We start from the raw sequence: 27,886 nt of genomic DNA, 5'->3' as shown, positions 1-27,886 counted from the left end.
TGGCCAGTGACACCAAGAGTGGGGCAGTTGGTTCCATCTGCCTGCAGCCGCAGGGTGGTGCTGGGCCACATGCCTGTCAATGACGCATCCTGGCCAGTGTCCGCCACTGACTTCTGCCCAGTGTCCACACTGGAAGCCTGTTCCTCTGAAAGCCCTTAGATCTTTCCAGCACATTTTCTTTTTCATAAAAGAACAGGTATTGGTTTCTCTTCTAGTCCACTTTTTTCTAGAAGAAGGCAGTCACACAATGGTTCCAACAAAACTGTACACAGCAGCAAATGAGAATTTTCCAAAAGAAAATTGGGGTGCTGCCACAAAATCAGGGTCTCCTATAATTGAGAAAATGACCTGATGGGAGAAAGAGCCCTAACAAAGCTGAGCATCTGCTGGGTTCAATCAGTGTGGCTGGAACCTATTACAAGTTCTTTCCATTGACTTCAATTAACCAATGGGTGTAAACTCCAACCTCCCTCCAAATCTACATTAGGTTTGGCATAACAGGATCTACTAAAGATTATATGAATGTGAAATGCATCTAAAACACATTTAAGACCCACAAAATACTCTGCTAACTCTCAGTAAGGGAAGAGGAAACATTAACCAATTTTTTGGATCTTTTTTTATTTCTTATTTATATTCAAATTGGTAGAATTACCTCTATGTTTTGGCTGACAAATGAAAAACAATCATCACTGTTCAGTTGCTAGATAATCAAACAGAAAATTCATCGAGCCGTGCAAAAAAAGATGGTAAGTGAATTACCAGTAAGTAAAAGGTTTATACTTCCTAATCTAAAATTCTTACAAGATACTTTATGTTCCATGTGCTCAAAATTTTTCTGAAATGACAAAACATGGATGATTCCAACTCTCAAAACTTGAAGGGTTTCAGGGAGCTACTCACCTTTTTCTGAAGAACATTAATTTTTCTTTCCTTCACTTCTAACATATCTTTCATGTCACGGATCTCTCCAGCCAGTGTCCCCTTCTCTTCTGTGAGATCCTGCAGCTGTTTTGTTTTTTTATTGAGAAAAGATTCCTTCTCTTCCAGGCGTAACCTCAGTGCATCTACCTGGAATCAGGAAAAAAGAAAGAAGGCTGTGGTTTCACAAAGAAGTCAGGATACCCATTGGTGGTGCCCTTGGAGGGGGGCAGGGACATGCAGCATGCCCCAGGAAGAAGGAAAACATGATGAGCCACACCATGGACATCTGGAAGAACAAAACAGACATGCAGAAAATGTTCCTAAATATGAAAAGTACGTGGTGCAAAGAGGAAGTTAATGCTGCTGAAGGAAGAAAATGGAATACCCATTCTCCAGCTTTGTGAAAGAACGCTTTTCAAACACTTTTAAAGAAAAGAAAGACAAAAGATACAAAAAAAAAATCCCTCTTTGTATCTTGACTCAAAAATTAGAAAATTCTAATTCCTGATTTTTAAATGTCATTAATAAAAGGAGGAAGCATAAGCTTTATTTATTTATTATTTATTTATTTTTTAGACAGAGTCTCACTATGTCACCCTCGATAGAGTGCTGTAGCATCACAGCTCACAGCAACCTCAAACTCTTGGGCTTAAGTGAGTCTTTTGTCTCAATCTCCCAAGTAGCTGGGACTACAGGTGCCTGCCACAACGCCCGGCTATTTTTTTGTTGCAGTTGTCATTCTTTTTTTTTTTTTTTTTTTTGTAGAGACAGAGTCTCACTTTTATGGCCCTCGGTATGGTGCCGTGGCCTCACACAGCTCACAGCAACCTCCAACTCCTGGGCCCAAGCGATTCTCTTGCCTCAGCCTCCCGAGTAGCTGGGACTACAGGCGCCCGCTACAACGCCCGGCTATTTTTTGGTTGCAGTTTGGCCGGGGCCGGGTTTGATCCCGCCACCCTCGGTATATGGGGCCGGCGCCCTACCGACTGAGCCACAGGCGCCGCCCGCAGTTGTCATTCTTGTTTAGTAGGCCCGGGCCAGGTTCGAACCCTCCAGCTTCGATGTATGTGGCTAGCACCCTACCCACTGAGCTACAGGCACCGGCCCCAAGCTTTATTTTTTATTTAACATTTTAAAGACATGTGCAAAAAAAATTTCTATTTCTAGATTACTCGGACTAGATCATAGGAAAAAAAAAAATCACTAGGGTAGTTAAACAATGAAACAATCCAAACAATATGAAGACCATACAAAGACCATTTTAAAAGTAATCCTCTATAGTCTTTTAAAATTCTGCTTTATTGATCTACAATACCATTTTTACAACTGTGTTTAGGAATGCCCACTAATCTAGTCTTAAAAGAAGCTGTGACAAACACTTTATTTGAAGGGATATTGTCTTTATTATTGTTAATAACAGACTACAAGATTTCCAAGGAAATCATTCCCAGCTGAACAATGACATTTAATATATTATTTCCACAAATTTGTATTTTTATTGGATATAAAAAAAATTAGAACCCTTTGTGACAATTATTGTGCTGCCACTTCAGCAGATATTACTGTTATGGTCTGAATGTTTATGTCTTCCAAAATTCCTGTGTCCAAATCAGGACAAAATGCAACAGTATTAAGAGGTGGGGACCTTTAGGAGATGATTTGGTCTTGAGTGCAAAGTGCTCATGGATGAGATTCAATCCCTTCTGAAAGAGGCCCAGAGGAATTCGTGCACCCCTGCCCAGACACAGGATACAATGAAAAGGTGCCATGTATATAGCAAAGAGTAAACCCTTACCAGATACCTAAGTGACACTTACCAGAATGCAGGTGTCCTGACCTGGACTTCCCAGCTTCTGCTAGTTAGATACACATTTTTGTTCTTTATAAGTCAGCCTAGGTACTTTGTTATAGAATCCTGAGCAAACTAAGACAACCACCACGGTTTATTTTTTCTGGATCATTAAAGACACCTTACATGTGATCTTACATAAAAGTCAGGTTTATAACCACCGATTGTTTTTAGCCATTAACTCCTCAAGGATCTGTCCTGGTTATTTTGTGAAGAAATGAAGAAATAACCCGTGGTTAGTTCCCTTGACATGGGAAAGGAATATACTATGTTTACCACAACAAATCAAAATTAAATAAGATCACACAGTGAGTCTAAAAGATGTGTACACAACTCGATTTTACAGAAATGTTCATAGGAGCACTGTTCATAATAGATCACACTGGAGACAATCCAAAGGTCTATGGGCAAGTGAATGGATAAACCAAATGGTGGTATATGTCTATGGAATACCATTTAATCATAAAAAGGAATGAACTACTTACACACACAACACAGATGGATCTCTGTGCCAAGTGAAAGAATTGAGAAGATGCTATTCCACATGCTATTTCTACTTCTATGAAATTTTAAATAAGATAAGACCAAAGTATGGTGAGAGAAGTGACAGCCATGTTTGCCTGGGGTGGGAGGGGCAAAGGACTAATTAAAGGGCCAGGAGGGCATTTTTTTGGTGGAGGACAGTGGAGAGAGGTTACATGGTGTACAGATTAATCAAAATTCATTGAATTATACAGTTCAATAATTTATACTTCAATGTCAATAAAGTTGAAAAATATATGGGTATACAATTAAGAATTAACAAACATCTTATGATGATCTCTTTCTTGGAAAAAGAAAAACCAAATATTTAAGAAAACCAGCCTGGCAACTAAATTACCATATAACCCTATTGGAAGAAGAAAGGAGGATGGGTGAGAGAAGGTCCACATGGTGATGGGGTGTTGGGGCAAAAAAAAGGGTTTAATCTCCACCCTCAAGTAGAGGCGGCCCCCAGAACACAGTAGTTATAGCACCAGCCACATACATGGAAGCTGGTGGGTTCCAACCAGCCTGGGCCTGCTAAAACAACAATGACAACTGCAACAAAAAAAGGAGCAGGGCGTTGTGGCGGGCACCTGTAATCCCAGCTACTTGGGAACGTGAGGCTTAAGCCCAGGAGTTTGAGGTTGCTGTGAGCTGTGACACCACAGCACTTTACCCAGGGTGACAGCTTGAGACTCTGTCTCAAAAAAATAGAAAGGAGAGATGCAAGCATGATATGAAAATAACCAAACACAAGGAATTAAAGGAGTTTGTACTGGGGAAAAAGAAATGAGGCAAGGGAAAGTAGGTAGTTGCTACATCTTATTACCAATTTTATTGAACATTTCACTTCTTTATGCTACAGGCAAGTAAAATTCAGATGAAACCAAAAGCAAAAAAGGATGTCAGAAAGCCATAAGAAGCCAACAGGAACAATGCAGAGAAGACACGTTAGGTTTCAGGACACTTCAGGCCTGGTTCTGCTTCCACCTGGCTGTGCGGCTCAGAAAAAATAATTCTCACATACACCCACCCAGCCTTCCAGCCTCAGTTTCTCTATGGGTAAAACAAAGATATTTGAACAAATAGTGCCTACGATTTTATGATTTTGAAGACCAAAATCAGTCTTTGGTAGAAATATATCACAGAAAGATGATGATACGACAGAGAAAGAAAAGTTGTTATAGCAGATCTCCTTTGCTTACTTACCACTTTCCAACGAAAAGATGCCTAAATTGTGTTTCTAAAAGTCAAAGATGGCAGAGAGGTGGCTGAGTAGAAAGTTTTCATGGTTCCTGGCCCAGCGAAGAGGATGATTCTGGGCAGTCCCAGCAAGGGAAGGGGTGATCACAGGTGCATGGAGTCCCCAAGGCTGAGTGGCCCTGACTGCTTTACGAGACAGGATGGGCATTCTGTGACTCTCATTCTGAGAGTGAAAATTGCAGATTCTTCAAATATCAGAGAACCATGCCTCCCCTCAAATAATAGCCATAGAGAAATAGGAGCTGAGGAGGAGGGGAGATACTCACGTCCTAGGCATCTTCTTTTATCCTAAATGGAAATTCATATACTAAAGCTTGAACATTCCAGATTTCCAAGTGTCCATTCTGTTTGGACAGAATGGCACCACTACTCTACTTCTCTTTGGGTTTTCCTCATATTTGGTAGAATAAAATTTGATTTTTGAGTTTATGTATAAAGAACAGGCATTTGGTAGAGTTTTAGAAATTACCAGGACATGCCGAGCACTCCGGACTATAGCAGTGGTTATAAGGAGTTGCAATCAATTGTAAATATTGGCACACAGACCTACAAGGACTCAGTGTGATTCTGTGAAGAAACCCAAGACTGTGGTCCCATCAGCCCCACATTCCAGCTATCAAAGTTGAATGGTCTCTATCTGCACTGAAGGAAATGACCAATAACCAAACTGTGATGTAAATAAATTATAGTATGGGAGGTAGTGAGTGGTGCTGGAGAGAGTTTAGAAAAAGAGACCATAATGATGAGAGAGAGAGAGTTAGGGGCTCTTAAAATTATTTGGTGTTGAGTGAAGAGGCAGAGAAAGGTATTCCATATTCCCATACATTTTAACTTTTATGTCTCTGCCTGCTGTTGGAGTATAACCTAGACCGCAAGGCTTAACACTGTAACACCTTCTCACCATGTGTGATCAGTGCTTTGCCGCATCTTCCTGAGCCCAGAAGAAATTAAAAAGCAACCCTAGCCATGAGAATACTTCTCCAGGAACAAAACAGCAAGCAAGGACGGTTGTGATCAACACACTGTTCATAGCACCCAAACTCAACGTGGCAGGAGGGCGTCTGTGCCAGCTGAGGTCTTCTTGGGGGAGTTTATTTTCCATGCGCCAGAAAGCATGTACTTAACTTCAAAGGAATTTGGATCATGCCCTTCAATCACCTTCACTCTAATTTCAGAGCTTTGCGCAGTCTCCTAAAATCAAGAAATGATGCTTGAGGGCCTTTTCTTTCTTTTTTTTTTTTTTTTTTAAGAGAAAACTTTGACCTGAACCACATCCAATCTCAACCAACATTAGCCCAGTTTGCAGTAAGCAAGTATGACATCATTTCTAAAGTCGAATATGAACTTCCAGATGGTGCAAAACCACATGCAGGCACACAGGCTGCCTGATTTACAAAAGTTTAAATACAGGGATGAAAGGCAAGAAAGAATACAGTCTATTAAAAATTAGAATATGTAGTTCCAAACTATGTATCCATGGGTGGAATTAAAGTTCCTCTCAGTGATATTCCAACTTCATTCAACAGTGTACATCATTTTAAAAAGAATCATAAAAGCCTTGAAGTTTAGATTATATTCCAACATCAGGTAGAGACATAAAAGTTAAAATGTTTGGAAATATGGAATACCTTTCTCTGCCTCTTCACTCAACACCAAATAATTTTAAGAGCCCTTGACTCTCTCTCTTAAACTTTGGCAGTTGACTCAATAATAAAACTTGAGAAGCAAAAGCAACATTCGTTCCCAGAAAAACAAAACTGTATGATACACAGAAAATTATAACTACATGATGTAGTCAGTGCACAAAGACTGATAAGGTTCAATTTCCGATTTTTACATGTGACTTAAGCACATGAGAACTAGCCACCTAATGTTAAAACTAGAACAATCTTTCCATTCTAGGAGAATTACTCATTTCCCTTTGACCTAGTTGTGTATGTGCATTGTGTGTGTGTGTGTACGTGAGAGAGAGAGAGAACATGTGACATGCAAAAATTTAACCTTTTATCTGGGCAGTATAAAACATAAAACATTTGTTATCACTTCAGTTCCGGGTAATAACTTGAAAGAAAGGGGCCATGGCAATGAAATTGGTAAAAATTGCCAAAATCAGAGTGAAGCATTATTAATCTTCATGTCAGCACGTAGGAATTACAACCAGTTCTAATGGTGAGGTATGTTTCTAGAAGGTTCCATAGCTAAGACCCCCAACCTTTCTGCTGTATTTTCAGTGGGCCCTCAGAAACAGGTCTAATGTTGTGACAGAGCACCAAGTGCTATTTGAGGCTCCATAAATAATTTTTAAAAATTAAATGGTTCATTTCAATCTTAAAATGACTATAGCAATACTTGAGAGAATAAAAAAAAAACACTTGAGAGAGTAAAAGGAGCCACTTAAAAATTTTCACAGATTAAATACTACCCACTTGACAACGCTTCAAAAATTGTATAAGCATGCTATCACAAAGAACAACTTTAAAAGACAAGAAAACTGAACACTCACAAAAGCTCCCAATATAGTTTTATTTCACGTTCAATGTTTCATTTGTTTGTTTTTCCTAATAGAAGACTTGGGTCAAGGGTATATTTGAATTTGATTCAACTTGCAATCATTCAAGTGGGAAGACACAGCTTTCAAACACACAAACACTAAAAATAACCTAAAACCTAAAACTTGCCGTGGTAGTAACTACTAGTTCTCACTCACACCCAATTCTTCTTTCCTTCCTGAACACAGGGAAGACCACACTTGCCAGCCCCCTTGTATTGTAGTCACAAAATGTAGGCAGAAGTAAGGTATGAAACTTCTTATCTCTGCCACCCCACACTCTTCCTCTTCCTCAGAGACTTGGAGACCACATTTCCCAGATGTTGGAGCTGTAAGATGGTAGCACCTACATAACATGATCAATTTGATCACTGGTCCATTTAACCTCTTCAAATGACAAAAAGAAGCAGAATTTCCCCCAACTAATTTCCAATCCCTACCACTGGTTAGATGTACAGTATAACTTGTTACACAACTCAGAAATCATTATAATAACTTCCCCTGGTTTTGATAAAAAGTAGGCACCTTAAAACTAGAAACGTTTCCAGGAAAAAAAAAAAAACAAAAAACTAGAAACGTTTGTTTGTCTTAGAGATTATCAGGAACCTAAAGAAATAGGGCCATTGTACCTCCTTCCACTCTTTCTGCATGTAGGACCCTCTATTTCCATCTCCTTTCCCCACAAATCCAAAAAAAAAAAGAGAAAAAATGACAGAAAGCAAAGGATAGAGCTAAAAGTAAAGGGCTGTAGAACCTTGGGGGAGTGGACACAGGGCTAATAATCAACACGTTGGAAAGAAGAGAGAAAGAGACAGAAGAGGAATGGTCCCCTTATGCTCATTGACTTGAGTTTCTCCTTGGATAAGTGAGTGGCTGAAGTGGATGTTTCACAACATACTTTGTGCCTATGTATTCAACTTACTCATAGCAATGGCCTTCCAAATGTTGAGAACATAACTCAGGCATTATAAGCAAAATGGGAACAATAACAATACTTCCTTCATCAAGTTATTTTGAAGCTTAAACTAAATAACTCATGTAAAGCACTTAGCACAGTGCCTGGCACCACAAAACACTCGATAAATTTTGCTATTATTATTAGATTTTATTATTCTGCTTTCCACAGCCTCTAATCCAGTGATTTACATACTGCAGGAATGTAATAAAGGTTGCCGACCAACAGTCCTCGTGAAGAGTGGAGAACCAGCAAATAAGGTTTTGTGCTCTAACATACACCACAGTGTGATGTTGCTTGATATTTACTTTTAAATATTTCAGCATACACTTTATGATGCATGTGTCAGCATAGAGGAGTATTTAGGTGGGTGGGTGGATAGGTGTATTTCCCAACTCAGAATAAATTCTCTACAGGTAATTAATTAACTATGAAAGACTTTAATTAAAAGGTAACATTCTGGAGCCAGCTACCAAAATTGCCTAAATATTCTTTAAGTTAGATGGACACCAGAAAATTGGTCAATTAATGTAATTGACATGAGGACTGCTTTTTCCTTGGTGAAGTGAGTGGTGTTTGAGATGTGTAGATGGGCTGGCAATGTTGCACAGGCATGTCTGCTCTTCAAGATGCAAGATTTAAGACTGTGTATCGGGAGGCGGAGCAAGATGGCAGCCGAGTAACAGCTTCCTTGCATCTGGGCACCGTGAGTCTGGGGATATAGCACTCCAGGCATCTCTGGCTGGTGGGATCTGCCTATCATCACCCCTGAGAGGATACAGGGAGTCAGCGAGAGACTTCTGGACCCCAAGAGGAGGACTAAAACAGTAGAAAACCGGCAAGTGGTCGCGTGTGTTCAATCCGTCTAAACCCGCCCGCAACTGTAAGTTCAGTAGCAGCGAGACTGCAAACCAGAAAGGCCTTACCTGTGAACTGTTTTGGTGTCTTTGGACTTAGCACTCAGCTGAACTGCCTTGGGGAGAGCCTGAGCAGGAGTGCAGAGAATTTTGGCCTTCGTCTAGGGCCCCAGGCTGAGCCGCTGAGCCAGACGGAGCTAATAGTGTTCGGCTCTGGGTCACAGGCAGACATTGTGAGCGATCTGCCCCGATAAGCTCCGCCCTCAGGGTCGCAGAGCTGGAATTGGATGGGACCTGGTAACCAGTGACCAAGTAGCCTAAGGGCGGGGTCTGAGCCGCCTTGCAGCCCTAACCCTCGGGGGCAGAGGGAGACCAGCTTTGACACACAGGGTAAGTAGATAGCCACTTCAGCAGTGATTCCAGCAACAAGCACTTCCCCGAGAAACCTTCTGCTCAGTAAGTGAACAAGTTCAAAGTGCCTTTTAAGTGGGCTGAAGAGAGATTTAGGGTGTCTACCTGCTGGGGTTTGAGAAACTAGCAGCCTCCACTCATATCAGAACTGTGATTAACATCTCATACCCCAGAAGACCACGTGTTGCCCAGACAATATTCAATAACATATACATACTGCTTTGTTTTTGGTTGTGTTTTTTTTTTTTTTTTTGGTTTGGTTGTTTTTTTTTTGTTTATTTGATGCTGTAGATTGTTGTTTTGTTTTTTAAGTTCAACCTTTTCCATACAGATCCTTTTTCTTTCTCAATTTTTCTAGTTTAATTATAATTTCCCATTGCTGCCTATTTCAATAATTAGAACTTCATTTTTGTTAGTGTTTCTACAGCTATTATTTGGTTTTTCCAGCCAATTTTATCCCGTAAAGTTTTCTGTTTGCTTGTTTTGGTTTGATTTATAGCATTTTTGTCTTTCCTCTCTACTTGGCAGAGGTGGGGTACTGTGTCTGATCAGGTTAGCAAAGAGCTGCTGACCTCAAGGGAACCACCCAACTGGGCACCCCCAGAAGGTGTTTTGTTTGTTTTTTAAGGTTGTATCAAAGTACCCTACTGTACACCTATATTGCTCTGTCTCCCTCTTTCTGTGCCTCTCTTCTTTTTGTCAATATCCCTTTACCCACCCCCTCTCCTTTCTCTATTTTTCTCTCTTTTATTTTTGTCTTATCACTCGGTCCTCCTTTCATTCATCCCTTTTTTGCTCTTCAACCTTATCACCCTTCTGGTCCTGTAACCCTTAGTGCACAGGCACGAGAACCTAAAGAGCAAGAGTAAGTGAAAGGAAAATTTGGGCAGGGAAACAGATAAAAGAAATCACCCATGAGGAAGAATCAGCAGAAAACTCCAGGCAACATGAAGAACCAGTCCAGAACAACCCCGCCAAGGGACCATGAGGTAGCTACTGCAAAGGATTCCACCTATACAGAAATGTTAGGAATGACAGAAAGGGAATTTAGAATACACATGTTGAAAACAATGAAAGGAATGATGGAAACAATGAAGGAAACTGCTAATAAAGTGGAAAATAACCAAAAGGAAATCCAAAAACAGAATCAAATCAGAGATGAACGATATGAAGAATATAAAAAGGAGATAGCAGAGCTGAAGGAAATGAAACAGTCAATCAAGGAACTTAAAGATGCAATGGAAAGTATCAGCAACAGGTTAGACCATGCAGAAGAAAGAATTTCAGAGGTAGAAGACAAAGTTTTTGACATAACTCAGATAGTAAAAGAGGCAGAAAAGAAGAGAGAGAAAGCAGAACATTCACTGTCAGAATTATGGGACTTTATGAAGCGTTCCAACATACGAGTTATAGGACTTCCAGAAGGGGAAGAAGAATGCCCCAGAGGAATGGAAGCCATACTAGAGAATATTATAAAAGAAAATTTCCCAAATATCACCAAAGATTCTGACACACTGCTTTCAGAGGGCTATCGGACCCCAGGTTGCCTCAACTCTAACCGAGCTTCTCCAAGACACATTGTGATGAACCTGACCAAAGTCAAGACAAAAGAAAAGATTCTGCAAGCTGCCAAGAGTAAGCGCCAGTTGACCTACAGGGGCAAATCCATCAGAGTGACCGCAGACTTCTCTAATGAAACTTTCCAAGCAAGAAGACAATGGTCATCTACCTTTAATCTACTTAAACAGAACAATTTCCAGCCCAGAATTCTGTACCCTGCTAAACTAAGCTTCAAAATTGACGGAGAAATCAAATCATTTACGGATATACAAACATTGAGGAAATTTGCCACAAATAGACCAGCTCTACAGGAAATACTTCAACCTGTTCTGCACACTGACCACCACAATGGATCAGCAGCAAAGTAAGAACTCAGAAATTAAAGGACAGAACCTAACCTCCACACTGATGCAAAAGATAAAACTAAGCAATGGACTCTCACCAAATAAGACGAATAGAATACTACCACACTTATCAATTATCTCAATAAATGTTAATGGTTTGAATTCCCCACTGCAGAGACATAGATTGGTTGACTGGATTAAAAAACACAAGCCATCCATTTGCTGTCTGCAAGAAACACACCTGGCTTCAAAAGACAAATTAAAGCTCCGAGTCAAGGGTTGGAAGACAATTTTTCAGGCAAATGGAATTCAGAAGAAAAGAGGAGTTGCAATCTTATTTTCAGATACATGTGGATTTAAAGCAAATAAAGTCAAAAAAGACAAAGATGGTCACTTTATATTGGTCAAGGGAAAAATACAACAAGAAGACATTTCAATTCTAAATATCTATGCACCCAACTTAAATGCTCCCAGATTCTTGAAACAGACCTTACTCAGTCTGAGCAATATGATATCTGATAATACCATAATAACAGGGGACCTTAACACTCCTCTTACAGAGCTGGACAGATCCTCTAAACAGAAATTAAACAAGGATATAAGAGACTTAAATGAGACCCTAGAACAACTGTGCTTGATAGATGCATATAGAACACTCCATCCCAAAGATAAAGAATATACATTCTTCTCATCACCCCATGGAACATTCTCCAAAATTGATCATATCCTGGGACACAAAACAAATATCAACAGAATCAAAAGAATTGAAATTTTACCTTGTATCTTCTCAGACCATAAGGCACTAAAGGTGGAACTCAACTCTAACAAAAATGCTCAACCCCACCCAAAGGCATGGAAATTAAACAATCTTCTGTTGAATAACAGATGGGTGCAGGAAGAAATAAAACAGGAAATCATTAACTTCCTTGAGCATAACAACAATGAAGACACAAGCCACCAAAACCTGTGGGATACTGCAAAAGCAGTTTTGAGAGGAAAATTCATCCCTTTAGATGCCTACATTCGAAAAACAGAAAGAGAGCTCATCAACAATCTCACAAGAGATCTTATGGAATTGGAAAAAGAAGAACAATCTAAGCCTAAACTCAGTAGAAGAAAAGAAATATCCAAAATCAAATCAGAGATCAATGAAATTGAAAACAAAAGAATCATTCAGAAAATTAATGAAACAAGGAGTTGGTTTTTTGAAAAAATAAATAAAATAAACCATTGGCCAGACTAATGAGGAATAGAAAAGTAAAATCTCTAGTAACCTCAATCAGAAATGATAAAGGGGAAATAACAACTGATCCCACAGAGATACAAGAGATCATCTCTGAATACTACCAGAAACTCTATGCCCAGAAATTTGACAATGTGAAACAAATGGATCAATATTTGGAATCATACCCTCTCCCTAGACTCAGCCAGGAAGAAATAGAGCTCCTGAACAGACCAATTTCAAGCACTGACATCAAAGAAACAATAAAAAAGCTTCCAACCAAAAAATGCCCTGGTCCAGATGGCTTCACACCAGAATTCTATCAAACCTTCAAGGAAGAGCTTATTCCTATACTGCAGAAATTATTCCAAAAAATTGAGGAAGAAGGAATCTTCCCCAACACATTCTATGAAGCAAACATCACCCTGATACCAAAACCAGGAAAAGACCCAAACAAAAAGGAGAATTTCAGACCAATCTCACTCATGAACATAGACGCAAAAATTCTCATCAAAATCCTAGCCAATAGATTACAGCTTATCATCAAAAAAGTCATTCATCATGATCAAGTAGGCTTCATCCCAGGGATGCAAGGCTGGTTTAACATACGCAAGTCTATAAACGTTATCCACCACATTAACAGAGGCAAAAATAAAGATCACATGATCTCCTCAATAGATGCAGAAAAAGCATTTGATAAAATCCAGCATCCTTTTCTAATTAGAACACTGAAGAGTATAGGCATAGGTGGCACATTTCTAAAACTGATTGAAGCTATCTATGACAAACCCACAGCCAATATTTTACTGAATGGAGTAAAACTGAAAGCTGTTCCTCTTAGAACTGGAACCAGACAAGGTTGTCCTCTGTCACCTTTACTATTCAACGTAGTGCTGGAAGTTCTAGCCAATACAATTAGGCAAGACAAGGAAATAAAGGGAATCCAAATGGGAGCAGAGGAGGTCAAACTCTCCCTCTTTGCTGACGACATGATCTTATACTTAGAGAACCCCAAAGACTCAACCACAAGACTCCTAGAAGTCATCAAGAAATACAGTTATGTTTCAGGATATAAAAACAATGTCCACAAGTCAGTAGCCTTTGGGTACACCTATAACAGTCAAGATGAGAAGCTAATTAAGGACACAACTCCCTTCACCATAGTCTCAAAGAAAATGAAATAGCTAGGAATATACCTAACGAAGGAGGTGAAGGACCTCTATAAAGAAAACTATGAAATCCTCAGAAAGGAAATAGCAGAGGATATTAACAAATGGAAGAACATACCATGCTCATGGATGGGAAGAATCAACATTGTTAAAATGTCTATATTTCCCAAAGCAATCTACCTATTCAATGCCATTCCTATCAAAATACCAACATCGTACTTTCAAGATTTGGAAAAAATGATTCTGCGTTTTGTATGGAACCGGAAAAAAACCCATATAGCTAAGGCAGTTCTCTGTAACAAAAATAAAGCTGGGGGCATCAGCATACCAGATTTTAGTCTGTACTACAAAGCCATAGTGGTCAAGACAGCATGGTACTGGCACAAAAACAGAGACATAGACACTTGGAATCGAATTGAAAACCAAGAAATGAAACTAACATTTTACAACCACCTAATCTTTGATAAACCAAACAAGAACATACCTTGGGGGAAAGACTCCCTATTCAATAAATGGTGTTGGGAGAACTGGACGTCTACATGTAAAAGACTGAAACTGGACCCACACCTTTCCCCACTCACAAAAATTGATTCAAGATGGATAAAGGACTTAAACTTAAGGCGTGAAACAATAAAAATCCTCCAAGAAAGCATAGGAAAAACACTGGAAGACATTGGCCTGGGGAAAGACTTCATGAAGAAGACTGCCATGGCAATTGCAACAACAACAAAAATAAATAAATGGGACTTCATTAAACTGAAAAGCTTCTGTACAGCTAACGAGACAATAACCAAAGCAAACAGACAACCTACACAATGGGAAAGGATATTTGCCTATTTTCAACCAGACAAAAGCTTGATAACTAGGATCTATAGAGAACTCAAATTAATCCACATGAAAAAAGCCAACAATCCCTTATATCAATGGGCAAGAGACATGTATAGAACTTTCTCTAAAGACGACAGATGAATGGCTAACAAACACACGAAAAAATGTTCATCATCTCTATATATTAGAGAAATGCAAATCAAAACAACCCTGAGATATCATCTAACCCCAGTGAGAATGGCCCACATCACAAAATCTCAATACTGCAGATGCTGGCGTAGATGTGGAGAGAAGGGAACACTTTTACACTGCTGGTGGGACTGCAAACCAGTACAACCTTTCTGGAAGGAAGTATGGAGAAACCTCAAAGCACTCAAGCTAGACCTCCCATTTGAACCTGCAATCCCATTACTGGGTATCTACCCAGAAGGAAAGAAATCCTTTTATCATAAGGACACTTGTACTAGACTGTTTATTGCAGCTCAATTTACAATCGCCAAAATGTGGAAACAGCCTAAATGCCCACCAACCCAGGAATGGATTAACAAGCTGTGGTATATGTATACCATGGAATACTATTCAGCCATTAAAATAAATGGAGACTTTACATCCTTCGTATTAACCTGGATGGACGTGGAAGACATTATTCTTAGTAAAGCATCACAAGAATGGAGAAGCATGAATCCTATGTACTCAATTTTGATATGAGGACAATTAATGACAATTATGGTTATGGGGGGGAAACAGAAAGAGGGAAGGAGGGAGGTGGGTGGGGCCTTGGTGTGTGTCACACTTTATGGGGGCAAGACATGATTGCAAGAGGGACTTTACCTAACAATTGCAATCAGTGTAACCTGGCTTATTGTACCCTCAATGAATCGCCAACAATAAAAAAAAAAAAAAAAAAGACTGTGTATCCAAAATAAATATGATGCAAACTACAACTGTATGTTTCAATTTTCTAATAGTCACATTAAAAAATAAAAACAGGTAAAATTAATTTTTAATAATATAGTTAATTTAATCTACGGTATCTAAAATATTAATACTTAAGAATATCAAAAATATTGATGAGATATTTTGAAATTTTTTTGGAGGTGTCTTCAAAATCCAGCATTCATTTTACACTTTTGCATACCTCAATCAGGACATGCACATTTCAGGTGGTCAATGGCCACATATGGTTCATGACTACCATATTGAACAGTGAAGGTCTCTGACTCTAAAGTCCAAAAGTCTTTACCCTTAGAATGGATTCCTAGGCCCAGAATTTCAATCTCTCTTGCATATAGATGATTCAGAGAGGATTTGGGCCCAACAGCAAACACAAGGTTGGCTGATTGCTGTCACCGAAAATCTCATCACATTAACTTAGAGTGAAGCTATCATGACCACAAAAGGACAAAGAGCTGGAACTTCAGGGAGTGTTCAAAGAAACTGCAGGACTGTAATGTACCAACTGAAGACAAGGTCATAGAGCAGAAGCCCTCCAGAGCTTCCCTTCTCTAAACATCAGAGGCTAGCAATCTCTATAAAACAGAACAGAATAATTATCCATGACATTATAGGCTTGGTAATTTAGCTAGTGTGAATCTTCCTGAAGTCTTGATGAAAAAAGAAGAAAGTGGCCAGGTGTGATGTCTCATACCTATAATCCTGGCACTCTAGGAGCCCAAGGTGGGAGGACTGCTTGAGCTCAGGAGCTCAAGACCAGCCTGAGCAAGAGTGAGACCTTCATCTTTACCAAAAATAGAAAAAATTAGCTGGGCCCTGTGTCTCATGCCTATAGTCCCAGCTACTTGGGAGCCTAAGCCCAGGAGTTTGAGGTTGTTGGGAACTAGGACAATGCCATGGCACTGTAGCATAGGGCAACAGAGTGAGATTCTATTTTAAAAAAATAAACAAACAAAAACAAAAAATAAAAAAAAGGAGGAGGAGTAGAAAGGAGAATAATCACTGCTTTCAAAAATTCTTTCACATAAACATCTAATTATAGGAAAAGTTGCCTTTCAGAAAAAAATGTCCCTGAGCATCTCTACCTTCAAAACATGGCTCTAGGGCAGGGCCTGTGGCTCAAAGGAGTAGGGCACTAGCCCCATATACCGAAGGTGGCGGGTTCAAACCCAGCCCCGGCCAAAAACTGCAAGAAAAAAATAAATAAATAAATAAAACATGGCTCTATAGAGGAGGCCTGTCCACCTCTTATCCTATACTCAGGTAGGCCCTTCTACTCTTTGACTTCTGCAGCTATTTTAATTGAGATTTCTCATCTGTGTAGGTGACAATAAGTAGAATTACTTATTCATTGATTTGATAAATATGAAGATCAATTTTGTGCCTAGAATTGTTCTAGGAATTAGGAATACAGACATTTATTTACTTTGTGGTTTTGATTTTTTGTTGTTCATTTGCATAAACTTATGAGGTACAATTGTAAGCATGTTACATGGCTATATCGTCTATATATCTTCCATATAGCCGTGTGAAGTAAGGGCTTTTTATTGTAACCATCACCTAAATAACATACTTTGTACTCATAATTTCTCATCATCCACCCATCCCCATGTTTCTGTGTGGAACTGTCTATTATTCTACACTCCATAGCCACGTGATGTATACACATTATTTAGCTAATATTTGTAAGTGAAAATATGCCATATTTTTTCATTATGAGTTTTTTTACTTAAGATAATGGCCTCCAGTTCCATTCATGTTGCTGCAAAAAACATGATTTCATTCATTTTCTGGCTGAATAGTATATTATCTATACTATATATAATCTTATCTCTATATACCACATTTCCTTTATTCAATCATATATTGATGGATACTTGGGTTGATTCCATAGGAATAGGAATGTGAATAGGGCTTCAATAAACATATGCTTGCAAGTATCTTTTTTTTTTTTTATTGTTGGGGATTCATTGAGGGTACAATAAGCCAGGTTACAGTTGCAAGTATCTTTTTGATATAATAATTTCTTTTCCTTTGAGTAGCCACCCAGTGGTGGGATTGCTGAATCAAATAGAATTTGTACTTTTAGGTCTTAGAGAAATCTCCATGGTTTTTTCCATAGAAGTTATACTAATTTATATTTCCACCAAAAGAGGGTACAACCTTTTAACAAGACAATCAGGTCTGTGATTTAATTATATATTTGTGAGCAAATAAGTAAGCATATACAACAAGCATATATAAAATCTAAGAACTTATACAAAAGCCTTGTAGTGCTAAGTTCAAATTGGAAATGTCATGAACACACAATACATTTTTCTCTTTCAAGAAATTATTTTGTATGGAACAGAATAGAGAACCAAGTGATGAACCCAGCTACTTATCATTATTTGATCTTTGACAAGCTAATTAAAAATATTCAGTGGGGAAAAGATTCCCTATTTAACAAATGGTGCTGGGAGAACTGGCTGGAGACTGTAGAAGACTGAAACTGGAACCATACCTTTCACCTTAACTAAGATATATTCTCACTGGATCAAAGATTTAAGCTTAAGACATGAAATTATAAAAATACTAGAAGAAAGCACAGGGAAAACACTTGAAGAAATCAGCCTGGGCAAATATTTTATAATGAAGACCCCCCCACCCCGGGCAATTGAAGCAGCACCAAAAATACACTACTTTGACCTGTTCAAACTAAAAAGCACAGCCAAGAACACAGTAAGAAAAGCAAGCAGACAGCCCTCAGAATGGGAGAAGATATTTGCAGGTTATATCTCCAACAAAGGTTTAATAACCAGAATTCACCAGAGAACTCAAACGTATTAGCAAGAAAAGAACAAGTGATCCCGTCTCAGGCTGGGCAAGGGACTTGAAGAGAAACTTCTCTGAAGAAGACAGAAACATGGCCTACAGACATATGAAAACATGCTCTCATCCTTAATCATCAGAGAAATGCAAATCAAAACTACTTTGAGATATCATCTAACTCCAATAATATTAGCCCACATCACAAAATCCCCAAACCAGAGATGTTGGTGTGGATGTGGAAAAAAGGGAACACTTCTACACTGCTGGTAGGAATGCAAACAAATACATTCCTTTTGGAAAGATGTTTGGAGAACAATTAGGGATCTAAAAATAGACCTGCCATTCCATCCTACAATTCCTCTACTAGACCAAAAACCAAAAATCAGAAGACCAAAAATCACATTATAACAAAGATTTTTGTACCAGAATGTTTATTGCAGCCCAATTCATAACTGCTAAGTCATGGAAGAAGCCCAAGTGCCCATTGACCCAGGAATGGATTAATAAATTGTGGCACATGTACATCATGGAATATTATGCAGCCTTAAAGAAAGATGGAGACTTTACCTCTTTCATGTTTACATGGATGGAGCTGGAACATATTCTTCTTAGCAAAGTATCTCAAGAATGGGAGAAAAAATATCCAATAAACTCAGCCCTACTATGAAACTAATTTATAGCTTTCATATGAAAGCTATAACCCAATTATAGCCTAAGAATATGGGGAAAGAGATGGGGGGAAGAGGGGCAGATGGGTGGAGGAAGGCTAATTGGGGGGACCACACCTATGGTGTATCTTACAAGGGTACATGTGAAATTTACAAAGTATAGAATATAAATGTCTTAACACAATAACTAAGAAAATGTCGTGAAGGCTATGTTAACCAGTTTGATGAAAATATTTCAAATTGTATATAAAACCAGCACATTGTACCCCATGAATGCACTAATGTACACAGCTATGATTTAATACAAAAAAAAGAAAGAAAGAAATTATTTTCTAGTTTTGTCCAGTAAAAAGGCTTAGGAAAAATTGACCACCTCAGTACCAATGAGATCACATCTCAAATGCCCAGGTTGTGGTCTATGAAAAGAATTCCTCACTATAAGAAACTCACATTCAGGCGGTGCCCATAGCTCAGCGGGTAGGGCACCGACCACATACACCAAGGCTGAGGGGTTCGAACCCAGCCTGGGACAGCCAAACAACAATGACAACTGCAACAAAAAATAGCCAGGCATTGTGGTAGGTGCCTGTAGTCCTAGCTACTTGGGAGGCTGAGGCAAGAGAATCGCTTACGCCCAAGAGTTGGAGGTTGCTGTGAGCTGTGACGCCATAGCCCTCTACCAAGGGCAACATGGTGAGACTCTGTCCCCAAAACAAACAAACAAACAAAAAAACATGTTCATTGTAGAAATGATTGACTTTGGGTCTGAGGCAGGAAGGTACAGGTGCGTACAGAAGGTGCATACCTTGTTGAACCAGAAAGACAAGAATTTATTAAACACCAATACAATCTTGTTCTTGGCCAAGGATGGACAATTTCATGCACTTTTTCTTAAAAATTTGATTCTATGAGAAACAGATACTAGGGAACAGGAACGGAGGCTGGGATTATGCCCTTTTCTCTTTGACTGCTACAGCTGCTTGGGAGATGCTTCAGTGGGCCAGAACGAGACAGGAGCTGCCATAACTGGGAGGGAGGTTGTAGACAAGAGCCACAAAGCTGTGTCTGAGATAAAATCAGGAGACAGATGGCAGAACTGAGGATTTGCATGTGTGGGGGTGAAAGATCACTCCTGAGTCACTGTGTGGAACAACTCAGTAGTCAGTGGGATTATTGCCTATGCTAGAAAGAACAGGGAGAAGCATACTCGAGGAAAGGAAATGAGTTCAGGATTACGCATGTGCAGTTGGAGATGGCAGGGAAATATCCAAAAGGCAAATATCTATATGGCCTGCAAGCTCCTGATACCTCAGAAGCTGGGCTGGAGTCTCATCTGCATGTGGATGATTAATCCTGTGATTATATTAGCATCTCTCTGGAAGAAAAATTAGGACAACATCTGCACATGGACAGATTCATTCCCATTTAAAAGCAGCTGTCTGAGATGAAATTAACAAAAACTTATAAGGAGAGGACATCTATACAGTTGAAAACCAAGAGAATTCCCTTTCCCAGTAGAACTCCTGGTTTTAGGATGTTTGTTATAAGGTCTCTTCCTCTGAGAGTTATGAGTAAAAGGAGATTTGGTCATTTCAGTTAAGCCTTTCAGTCCTCCCAGGCCAATTGATGTGAATGATGTATTTATCCTCTTGTTGATCATTGTAGTCAACAGAGTGATGCTGAATGGGGGTGGAGGGGAAGGACTATAATTATCCCTCTTCTGTGTCGTCATTTCTTCTGGCAAGTAAAGGCTTAGACACTTGACAAGAGGGAAAAAAACTTTATTATATTTTAATATATTTAGACAGCACCAACAGAAATAAAAATATCTACAACAATAGAGTGCCTCATTGTTTACAGTGCACCTTTCCCTTAGATTATGCCTGTTCTATTATAAATTTTCAATTCAAAAAATAGAATTCATGGATATGTAGTATTATATAACCACATTCTAGGCTTATAAAAGTTAAGTTACCATCGCCAGCTTGTTAATAACACAGTTGAGATTTTCAGGTTATAAAGATGCATTTGTCTTACCTACCTGTCAAAAAATTATACCCAAGTCCCATATGCCACCTACTTGAAGAAAACAATGCTGGGTTAAGAGTGCTTGGCATCACCTATGTGGAAGAATTCATATCATATGTGGGTTAATAATCCAGCCAAATTTATAAAGCCTGTTTTCATACTTAAGTTTTTGGCTACTTCTTACACTAAAATTAGGTGGTTTTAAATGACTAGTCCAAAGTTCAAAATTAATGTTCAGCTCAGTTCCAGCAAATTTCTGAAAACACATGGGAATTGTAACTCATGTGTTAATACTTAAAAGTTTTTGTTAATAAAACTTCCAACACTAACCTTACCTCATTGAACTTACCTCACTCATTTTTATGCTCACTATAAAACTATAGCTGTCATACTATTTTGAATTACTACAAAAGGAAATAAACCATTCCAAAGTCAATGTTACTTTGCAACATGATTATAGTTATAAATTCAAAATACTTAAAACCAATTTGCAAAGCTATCAATCTTAGTATCTCCTAACATTTGAAAAGTCCATCTTCAAAACATTTACTATACCAAAAAAACAAGTTTAAGAAAACACCATGTATCATTCACTTTCCATTCAAGTAAGTACATTAAATTTTAAAATGAAATTTTTAACATAAAATTTAAAATATTGATCCTACTTAGATGTTCAATGAAATTTCTAAACTATCTCTGAAGTCCAAAAAACTTAAAACACAGATAATTAAATACTACAATTGAGTAATAGTTTAGTGATCTCAAGATCAGTGCTTTTCAATAAATACAAATAAGTAACCTCCATCCAAGTATCGCTGAAGTATTTGTTAATGACTAACAAATTTGGGATTGTAGTAATTTGATATAACCTCATACTTTAGAGTCATGCCTTTCAAATTCTCCTGGAGGATGGGGAACTGTTCAAGGATCCATGAGTTTGCTACAATAAATTTTTTATGCTATTTCTTCATTTCTTTTTCATGTTATCTTTTGCTTTCCTATGATTGTCTCAAAACTACTTACAACCAAGGATTGCTAAAATATTTGTATATATGCCTTTGTGTTTGCCCTTCAGATTGCTTCAAGGTTAAAATGGAAAAAGCACAGAAGGACTTTTTATTTCTCTCAGATATTCCCTCCAATCTCAGCCACAGGACATCATAGTAACTATTCAAACAAGGAATTTATCAGCACCACAAATAAAAACAGCAATCAGTGAGGAAACTGAATCATCATAGCACACATTATAATTATTATATTTATATTATATTTATAATATTATATATAATTTCAGACATCTGGAATTAACATCCGAGTCACTGAAGTTGGTATAACATTCATATCAAGTATAAATTCATGTGCAACACAAACTAGAAATTTGAGAGAAAATGGATAAATTTTTAGAAGCACACAATCTCACAAGCTTGAATCAAGAAAGGGTAGATACACTGAACAATGAGTATCTAGACTGAAACAGTAATAAACAAAATCTCTCAACAACAACAAAAAAGCCAAGCACCAGATGAATTCACAGTAAAATCTACGAGACTTACAAAGAAAAACTAGTACCTACTCTACTGAAACTGCTTTTATAACACTAACTCATTCTATGAAGCCAGTATCACTCTGATACCAAAGCTAGGAAAGGACATGACAAAAAATAGAAAACTACAAACCAATATCCCTCATGAACATAGAGGTAAAAATCCTCAACAAAATACTAGCAAACCAGTGTGATGAAAATATGTCAAATGGTAGATAAAACCAGTGTATGGTGCCCCATGATCACATTAATGTACATAGCTATGATTTAATAAAATAAAAAAAAAATACTAGCAAACCAAATCCAACAGCATATTAAAAAGATAATTCACCGTGATCAAGTGGGTTTCATCCCAGAGATACAAAAATAGTTCAACATATGCAAATCAGTAAATGTGGTAAAAAGAATTAAAAACAAAAACCATATGACCATCTCAACAGATGCAGAAAAAGCATCTGATGAAGTGCAGCACCCCCTCATGATAAAAACCTTCAACAAACTAGGCATAGAAAGAACATACCTCAAATTTATGAAAGCCATATTTGACAAACCCACAGCTAACATCATACTGAATGGGGAAAACATGAAAGAATTCTAAGAACTGGAAGACAACAAGAATGCACACTGTTACCACTTCTATTCAACATAGTACTAGAAGCTAGAGCAATCAGATAAGGAAAAAGAAATAAGGTGCATCCAAATTGGAAAAAGGGAGATCAAACCATCCCTGTTTGCCAATGATATAATCATATATTCCACTAAAAGACTCCTAGAATTGATAAATTCAGTAACAAAATTAGTATACACAAATCAATAGCATTTCTATATAATAATAATAATAATAATAATAATAGTCAAGCTGAGAGTCAAATCAAAAACTCAATACCATTTAAAATACCTAGAATATACATAACAAAGAAGGTGAAAGATCTCTACAGGGAACACTACAAAACATTGATAAAAGAAATTGTAGATGACACAAATAAATGGAAAAACATCTTTTAAATGTCTGTACTGCCCAAAGTGATTTATAGATTTGATGTAATTACCATGAAAATACCAATGTCATTTCTCATAGATCAAGAAAAAAGGACTCTAAACTTCACACAGGACCAAAAAAGAGCCGAAATATCCAAAGTAATCCTAAGCAAAAACAACAAATCTGGAGGCATCACATTACCTGACTTCAAATTATACTACAATGCTATAATAACCAAAACAGCATAATACTGGTATATAGGTAGATATATACATAGGCCAATGGAACAGAATAGAGAACCCAGAAATAAAGCCATAAAGCTATTACCAACTGATTCTCACCCCCATTGAAAATTTTTTATTGAATAATTCTAACAAGAATGTTATAGTAGCCAGTAATTTTGCAGTTCAGATTTATTTTATTAAATCATAACTGTTTACATTAATGCATTTATGGGGTACAATGTGCTGATTTTATATACAATCTGGAATGCTTACTTCAAACTGGTTAACATAACCTTCACCTCACTTACTTATTTGTTGTGTTAAGCCATTTATACTCTACTCTTAATAATTTTGACATGTACTCTTGCATTGGGCACATTAGGTGAGCACAAATACCCTCCCTCTCCCCAAACTTTCCTCTCCCTTCACCTCTCCCTCCTCTTCCCTTCTTCCTTCTGGACTATAGTTGTGTTTTATCATTCATATGAAAGTGTAGGTGATTATATGTTAGTTTCATAAAAGTAATGAGTACATTGGATACTTTTTCCCCCATTCTTCAGATACTTTACTAAGAGGATGTTCCAGCTCCATCCAGGTAAACATAAAAGACATGAAGTCTCCATCTTTTTATAGCTGCATAGTATTCCATGATATACATATGCCACGGTTTGACGGTTTGTTAATCCATTCATGGGTCGATGGGCACGTCAGCTTCTTCCATGACTTGGCAATTATGAATTGGGCTGCAATAAACATTCTGGTGTAAATATCTTTGTTGTAAAATGATTTTTGGTCCTCTGGGTATACACTTAGAAAAGGAATTGCAGGATCGAACAGCAGATCTACTTTTTACTCCCTAAGTGTTCTCCAAACTTCTTTCCAAAAATGATTAGCTTGCATTCCCACTAGCAGTGAAATAGTGCTCCCTTCTTGCTACATCCATGCCAACATCTGAAGTTTTGGGATTTTGTGATGTGGGCTACTCTTACTAGACTTAGATGATATCTCAAAGTGGTTTTGATTTGCATTTCTCTGAGAATTAAAGATGATGAGCATTTTGTCATGTGTTTGTAGGCTATGTGCTTGTCTTCTTCAGAGAAGCTTCTGTTCAAGTCTCTTGCCCACAATGAAGTGGGGTAATTTGTTCTTTTCTTATTAACTAGTTTGAGTTCTCTGTGGATACTAGTTATCAGACCTGTGTCAGAAACATAACTACAAATATCTTCTCCCACTCTAAGGGCTGTCTGCTTGCTTTATTCACTGCGTTCTTGGCTGTGCAGAGCTTTTTAGTTTGATCAGATCCCAGTAATATATTTTTGGTGTTGCTTCAATTGCCAGGGGCGGGGGGAAGGGGAGGTCACCTTATAAAATATTCTCCCAGACCAATTTCTTCAAGTGTTTTCCCTGTACTCTCTCCTAGTATTTTTATAGTTTCATGGCTGAAGTTTAAATCTTTTACCCAGTGAGAAGCAATTTTTGCTTATAGTGAAAAGTGAGGGTCCAGTTTCAGTCTTCTACAGGTCACCAGCAGTTCACCCGGCTCCATTTATTAAATAGGGAATCTTCCCCCCAATTAATGCTTTTGATAGACGTATCAAAGATCAAATGATGGTAAGTGGCTAGGTTCATCTCTTGGTTCTCTATTCTGTTCCTTACATCTACCTCTTTATTTTTGTTCCAGTACCATGCTGTTTTGATCACTATAGACTTATAGTATAGCCTGAAGCCTGGTAACGTGATACCTCTTGATATGTTTTTGTTTCTGAATAATGCCTTGGATGTTTGAGGATTTTTCTGATTCCACATAAAACTAAGTACTATTTTTTTCAAGACTTTTAAAGTATGACAATAGTGCTTTAATAGGCATTGCATTATTAGCAACTTATTTTGGACAAAGCAGACAAAACCATACATTGGAGAAAGGAATGCTCTATTCAGTAAATGGTCCTTGGAAAATTGGATTGCCACATGCGAAAGAATGAAACTGGATCCCTATCTCTCACCATATAGAAAAATTAACTCAAGATGGATTAAAGATTTAAATGTATGGCTTTAAACCATAAAAATTCTAGAAGAAAACATAACTCTTCTGGACATTGGCATAAGCAAAGAATTTAAGGTTCAGAGTCCCAAAGCAAATACAGCAACAAAATGCAAGAATGGGACTTAATTAAACTAAAAAGTTTCTGCACAGCAAGGCAAATAGTCAACAAAGTAAATACACAATTTACAGAATGGGAGAAAACATTCCCAAATACACATCCAACAAAGAACTAATATTCAGAATCTACAAAGAACTTACATAAATCAGCAAGAAAAAAAATAAACACATCAAAATGTAGGCAAAAGACATGAACAAATATTTCTCAAAAGAAGGCAAGACAAATGGCAAAGAAACATATGTAAATATGTTCAACATAAGGCCGGGCACAATGGCTCATGCCTGTAATCCTAGCATTCTTGGGAGGCTATGGAGGGTGGATTGGTGGAGCTCTGGAGTTTGAGGCCAGCCTGACCAAGAGCAAGACCCTGTCTCTACTAAAAATAAAAAAAAAAACTAGCCCGGTGTCATGGAACATACCTGTAATCCCAGCTACTTGGGAGCTTAAAGCAAAAGAACAGCCTGAGCCCAAGAGTTTCAGATTACTGTGAGCTATGATACCACAGCACTCTACCTAGGGCAACAGAGTGCGACTCTGTCTCAAAAATGATGTTCAACAACACTTATCATCAGGGAAATGCAAATTAAAACCACATTGAGGGGGGAGGAGACAAGATGGCTGACTGAAGCCAGCTTTCCACAGAGGCTCCTGTCCAGAAGGAGAGTTAAAGGACAAAAATTCAGCAAGTAACCTGGTGGATTTGAGCTGCACTAAGACAGAAGGTTGTAGAATGCAAGTCAACCCCGCTGAGGCGAGCTGCGACCACAAGGATATAAACAAAAGGTACAAAATCCATCACCAAGCGGACGGGAGTCCCCTCCCCCATGAGAACAGCTCAAAGTGCCCCACAAACAATCAGGCAGAGTTCAAAGGTCCTCCCACTACACTCCACGGGAGAGACCCTCTAAAAACTGGACCTACCTCCCCTACTAGGGTGCCACAGCATCCTCCTGCCAGGCATAAAACTGTATAAACTGTATATAGTCTCTACCTGGAATTCTGAGCTCCCAGCGCTCCCCTTCACTCATTGTGGTCTGGAGGACAGTCCTGGTCGGTGGAGAGGGGACTGCACCAGAGTGGCAGTTCCCTGAGGCACAGTGCGACAGCTGTCTCTTGGTGACAATACGGCCAGGCATAAAACTGTGTAAAGCTGTGTGTGTTCTCTGCCCGCAGCCCCAGGCTCCCAACGTTCCCCGTGCTCCCCTCTGCTCTTGCTCCAAGGTCTGGAGGCCTGTCCCCCAGGGGTCCAGGAGGAGGTGAAGCCTGACAACCTCGAGCGCTTGATGAAGGTTGGGGGGTTTTCACTCAGGTTCAGTCTCACCCCTGATTAATGTTACTGACAGAACAGAACAGAACAACTCTGTGGTGCCCCTGCAGAAGAGAAGCTGAATTGAGTTCTAAATCAGCTTGTCTTTGCTCTTGTATTGCCTATAGGCTGATGATCTCCTAAGGGCCAGGTGCGTCTTAGGTTTAGTAAAGCGGACCTCTGGGTCAGCCCTGCCCTAGGAGTTTCCCTGGTTTATAAATTGGAGTTGCCTCAGGCAAACTCAGAGTCTCTGGTTGCCAGGGAGACAGGGGGTGTGGCTTCAGAATATTCGGTAGTGAGCCGTATTGCTAGGAAAAGAGGGCTGCTGTTTCATGGTTCAGGCAACCGCTGCTCCAGTGTAGCTCTCTTCCAGCCAACTGTCCTCTGGAGAGAGGCAGAGCGCAGCGGCCTGGCAAACTTCCTTGTGATTCAGGCAGGTGCAAACTCCTGGAGTACCGATTCACTACAGACAACTGGGTCAGCCAACTGCAGGGCTATTAGTGAATAGGTGTGACAGTGCTGCAAGGTGGTGAAGGAGGCAGCAATTTTCACAGACTGATCTATTGGCTGGGTGGCTCCTCCTGACTCCACGCAGCACTGGAGCAAGTCACACCAGAGTAGTCACCAGACCCCTGTGATCCAGTTCCCAGAGACCTCTTAAAATCTCTCACACGAGAAAGGTGCAGACTGAGACTACTGATTTGGACCTTTTGAACTGAACCAATCGCCTGGGATAAATCAGGTGGTGCCCTGGGT

At 38.8% G+C, this 27,886-nt stretch overlaps 1 protein-coding gene across 7 annotated transcripts in view; it reads right to left on the bottom strand.

Moving 5' to 3' along the window:
* The window catches only part of ERC2 (ELKS/RAB6-interacting/CAST family member 2), a 1,052,138-nt gene that overhangs the window by 573,331 nt on the left and 450,921 nt on the right, over positions 1-27,886 (bottom strand). For all 7 annotated transcript variants that reach the window (XR_008381889.1, XM_053600429.1, XM_053600428.1 and 4 more), the window contains one exon: positions 904-1,071. Coding sequence is in view for 6 of the 7 variants with exons in the window: in XM_053600429.1 (XP_053456404.1) it covers positions 904-1,071 (168 nt within the window). In the remaining variant the exon portion in view is untranslated. The remainder of the gene's footprint in view (positions 1-903; positions 1,072-27,886) is intronic.

Source organism: Nycticebus coucang, chromosome 8 (assembly GCF_027406575.1).
Source record: "Nycticebus coucang isolate mNycCou1 chromosome 8, mNycCou1.pri, whole genome shotgun sequence".
Classification (NCBI taxonomy): domain Eukaryota; kingdom Metazoa; phylum Chordata; class Mammalia; order Primates; family Lorisidae; genus Nycticebus; species Nycticebus coucang.
This window is presented reverse-complemented; position numbering and strand designations above follow the sequence as displayed.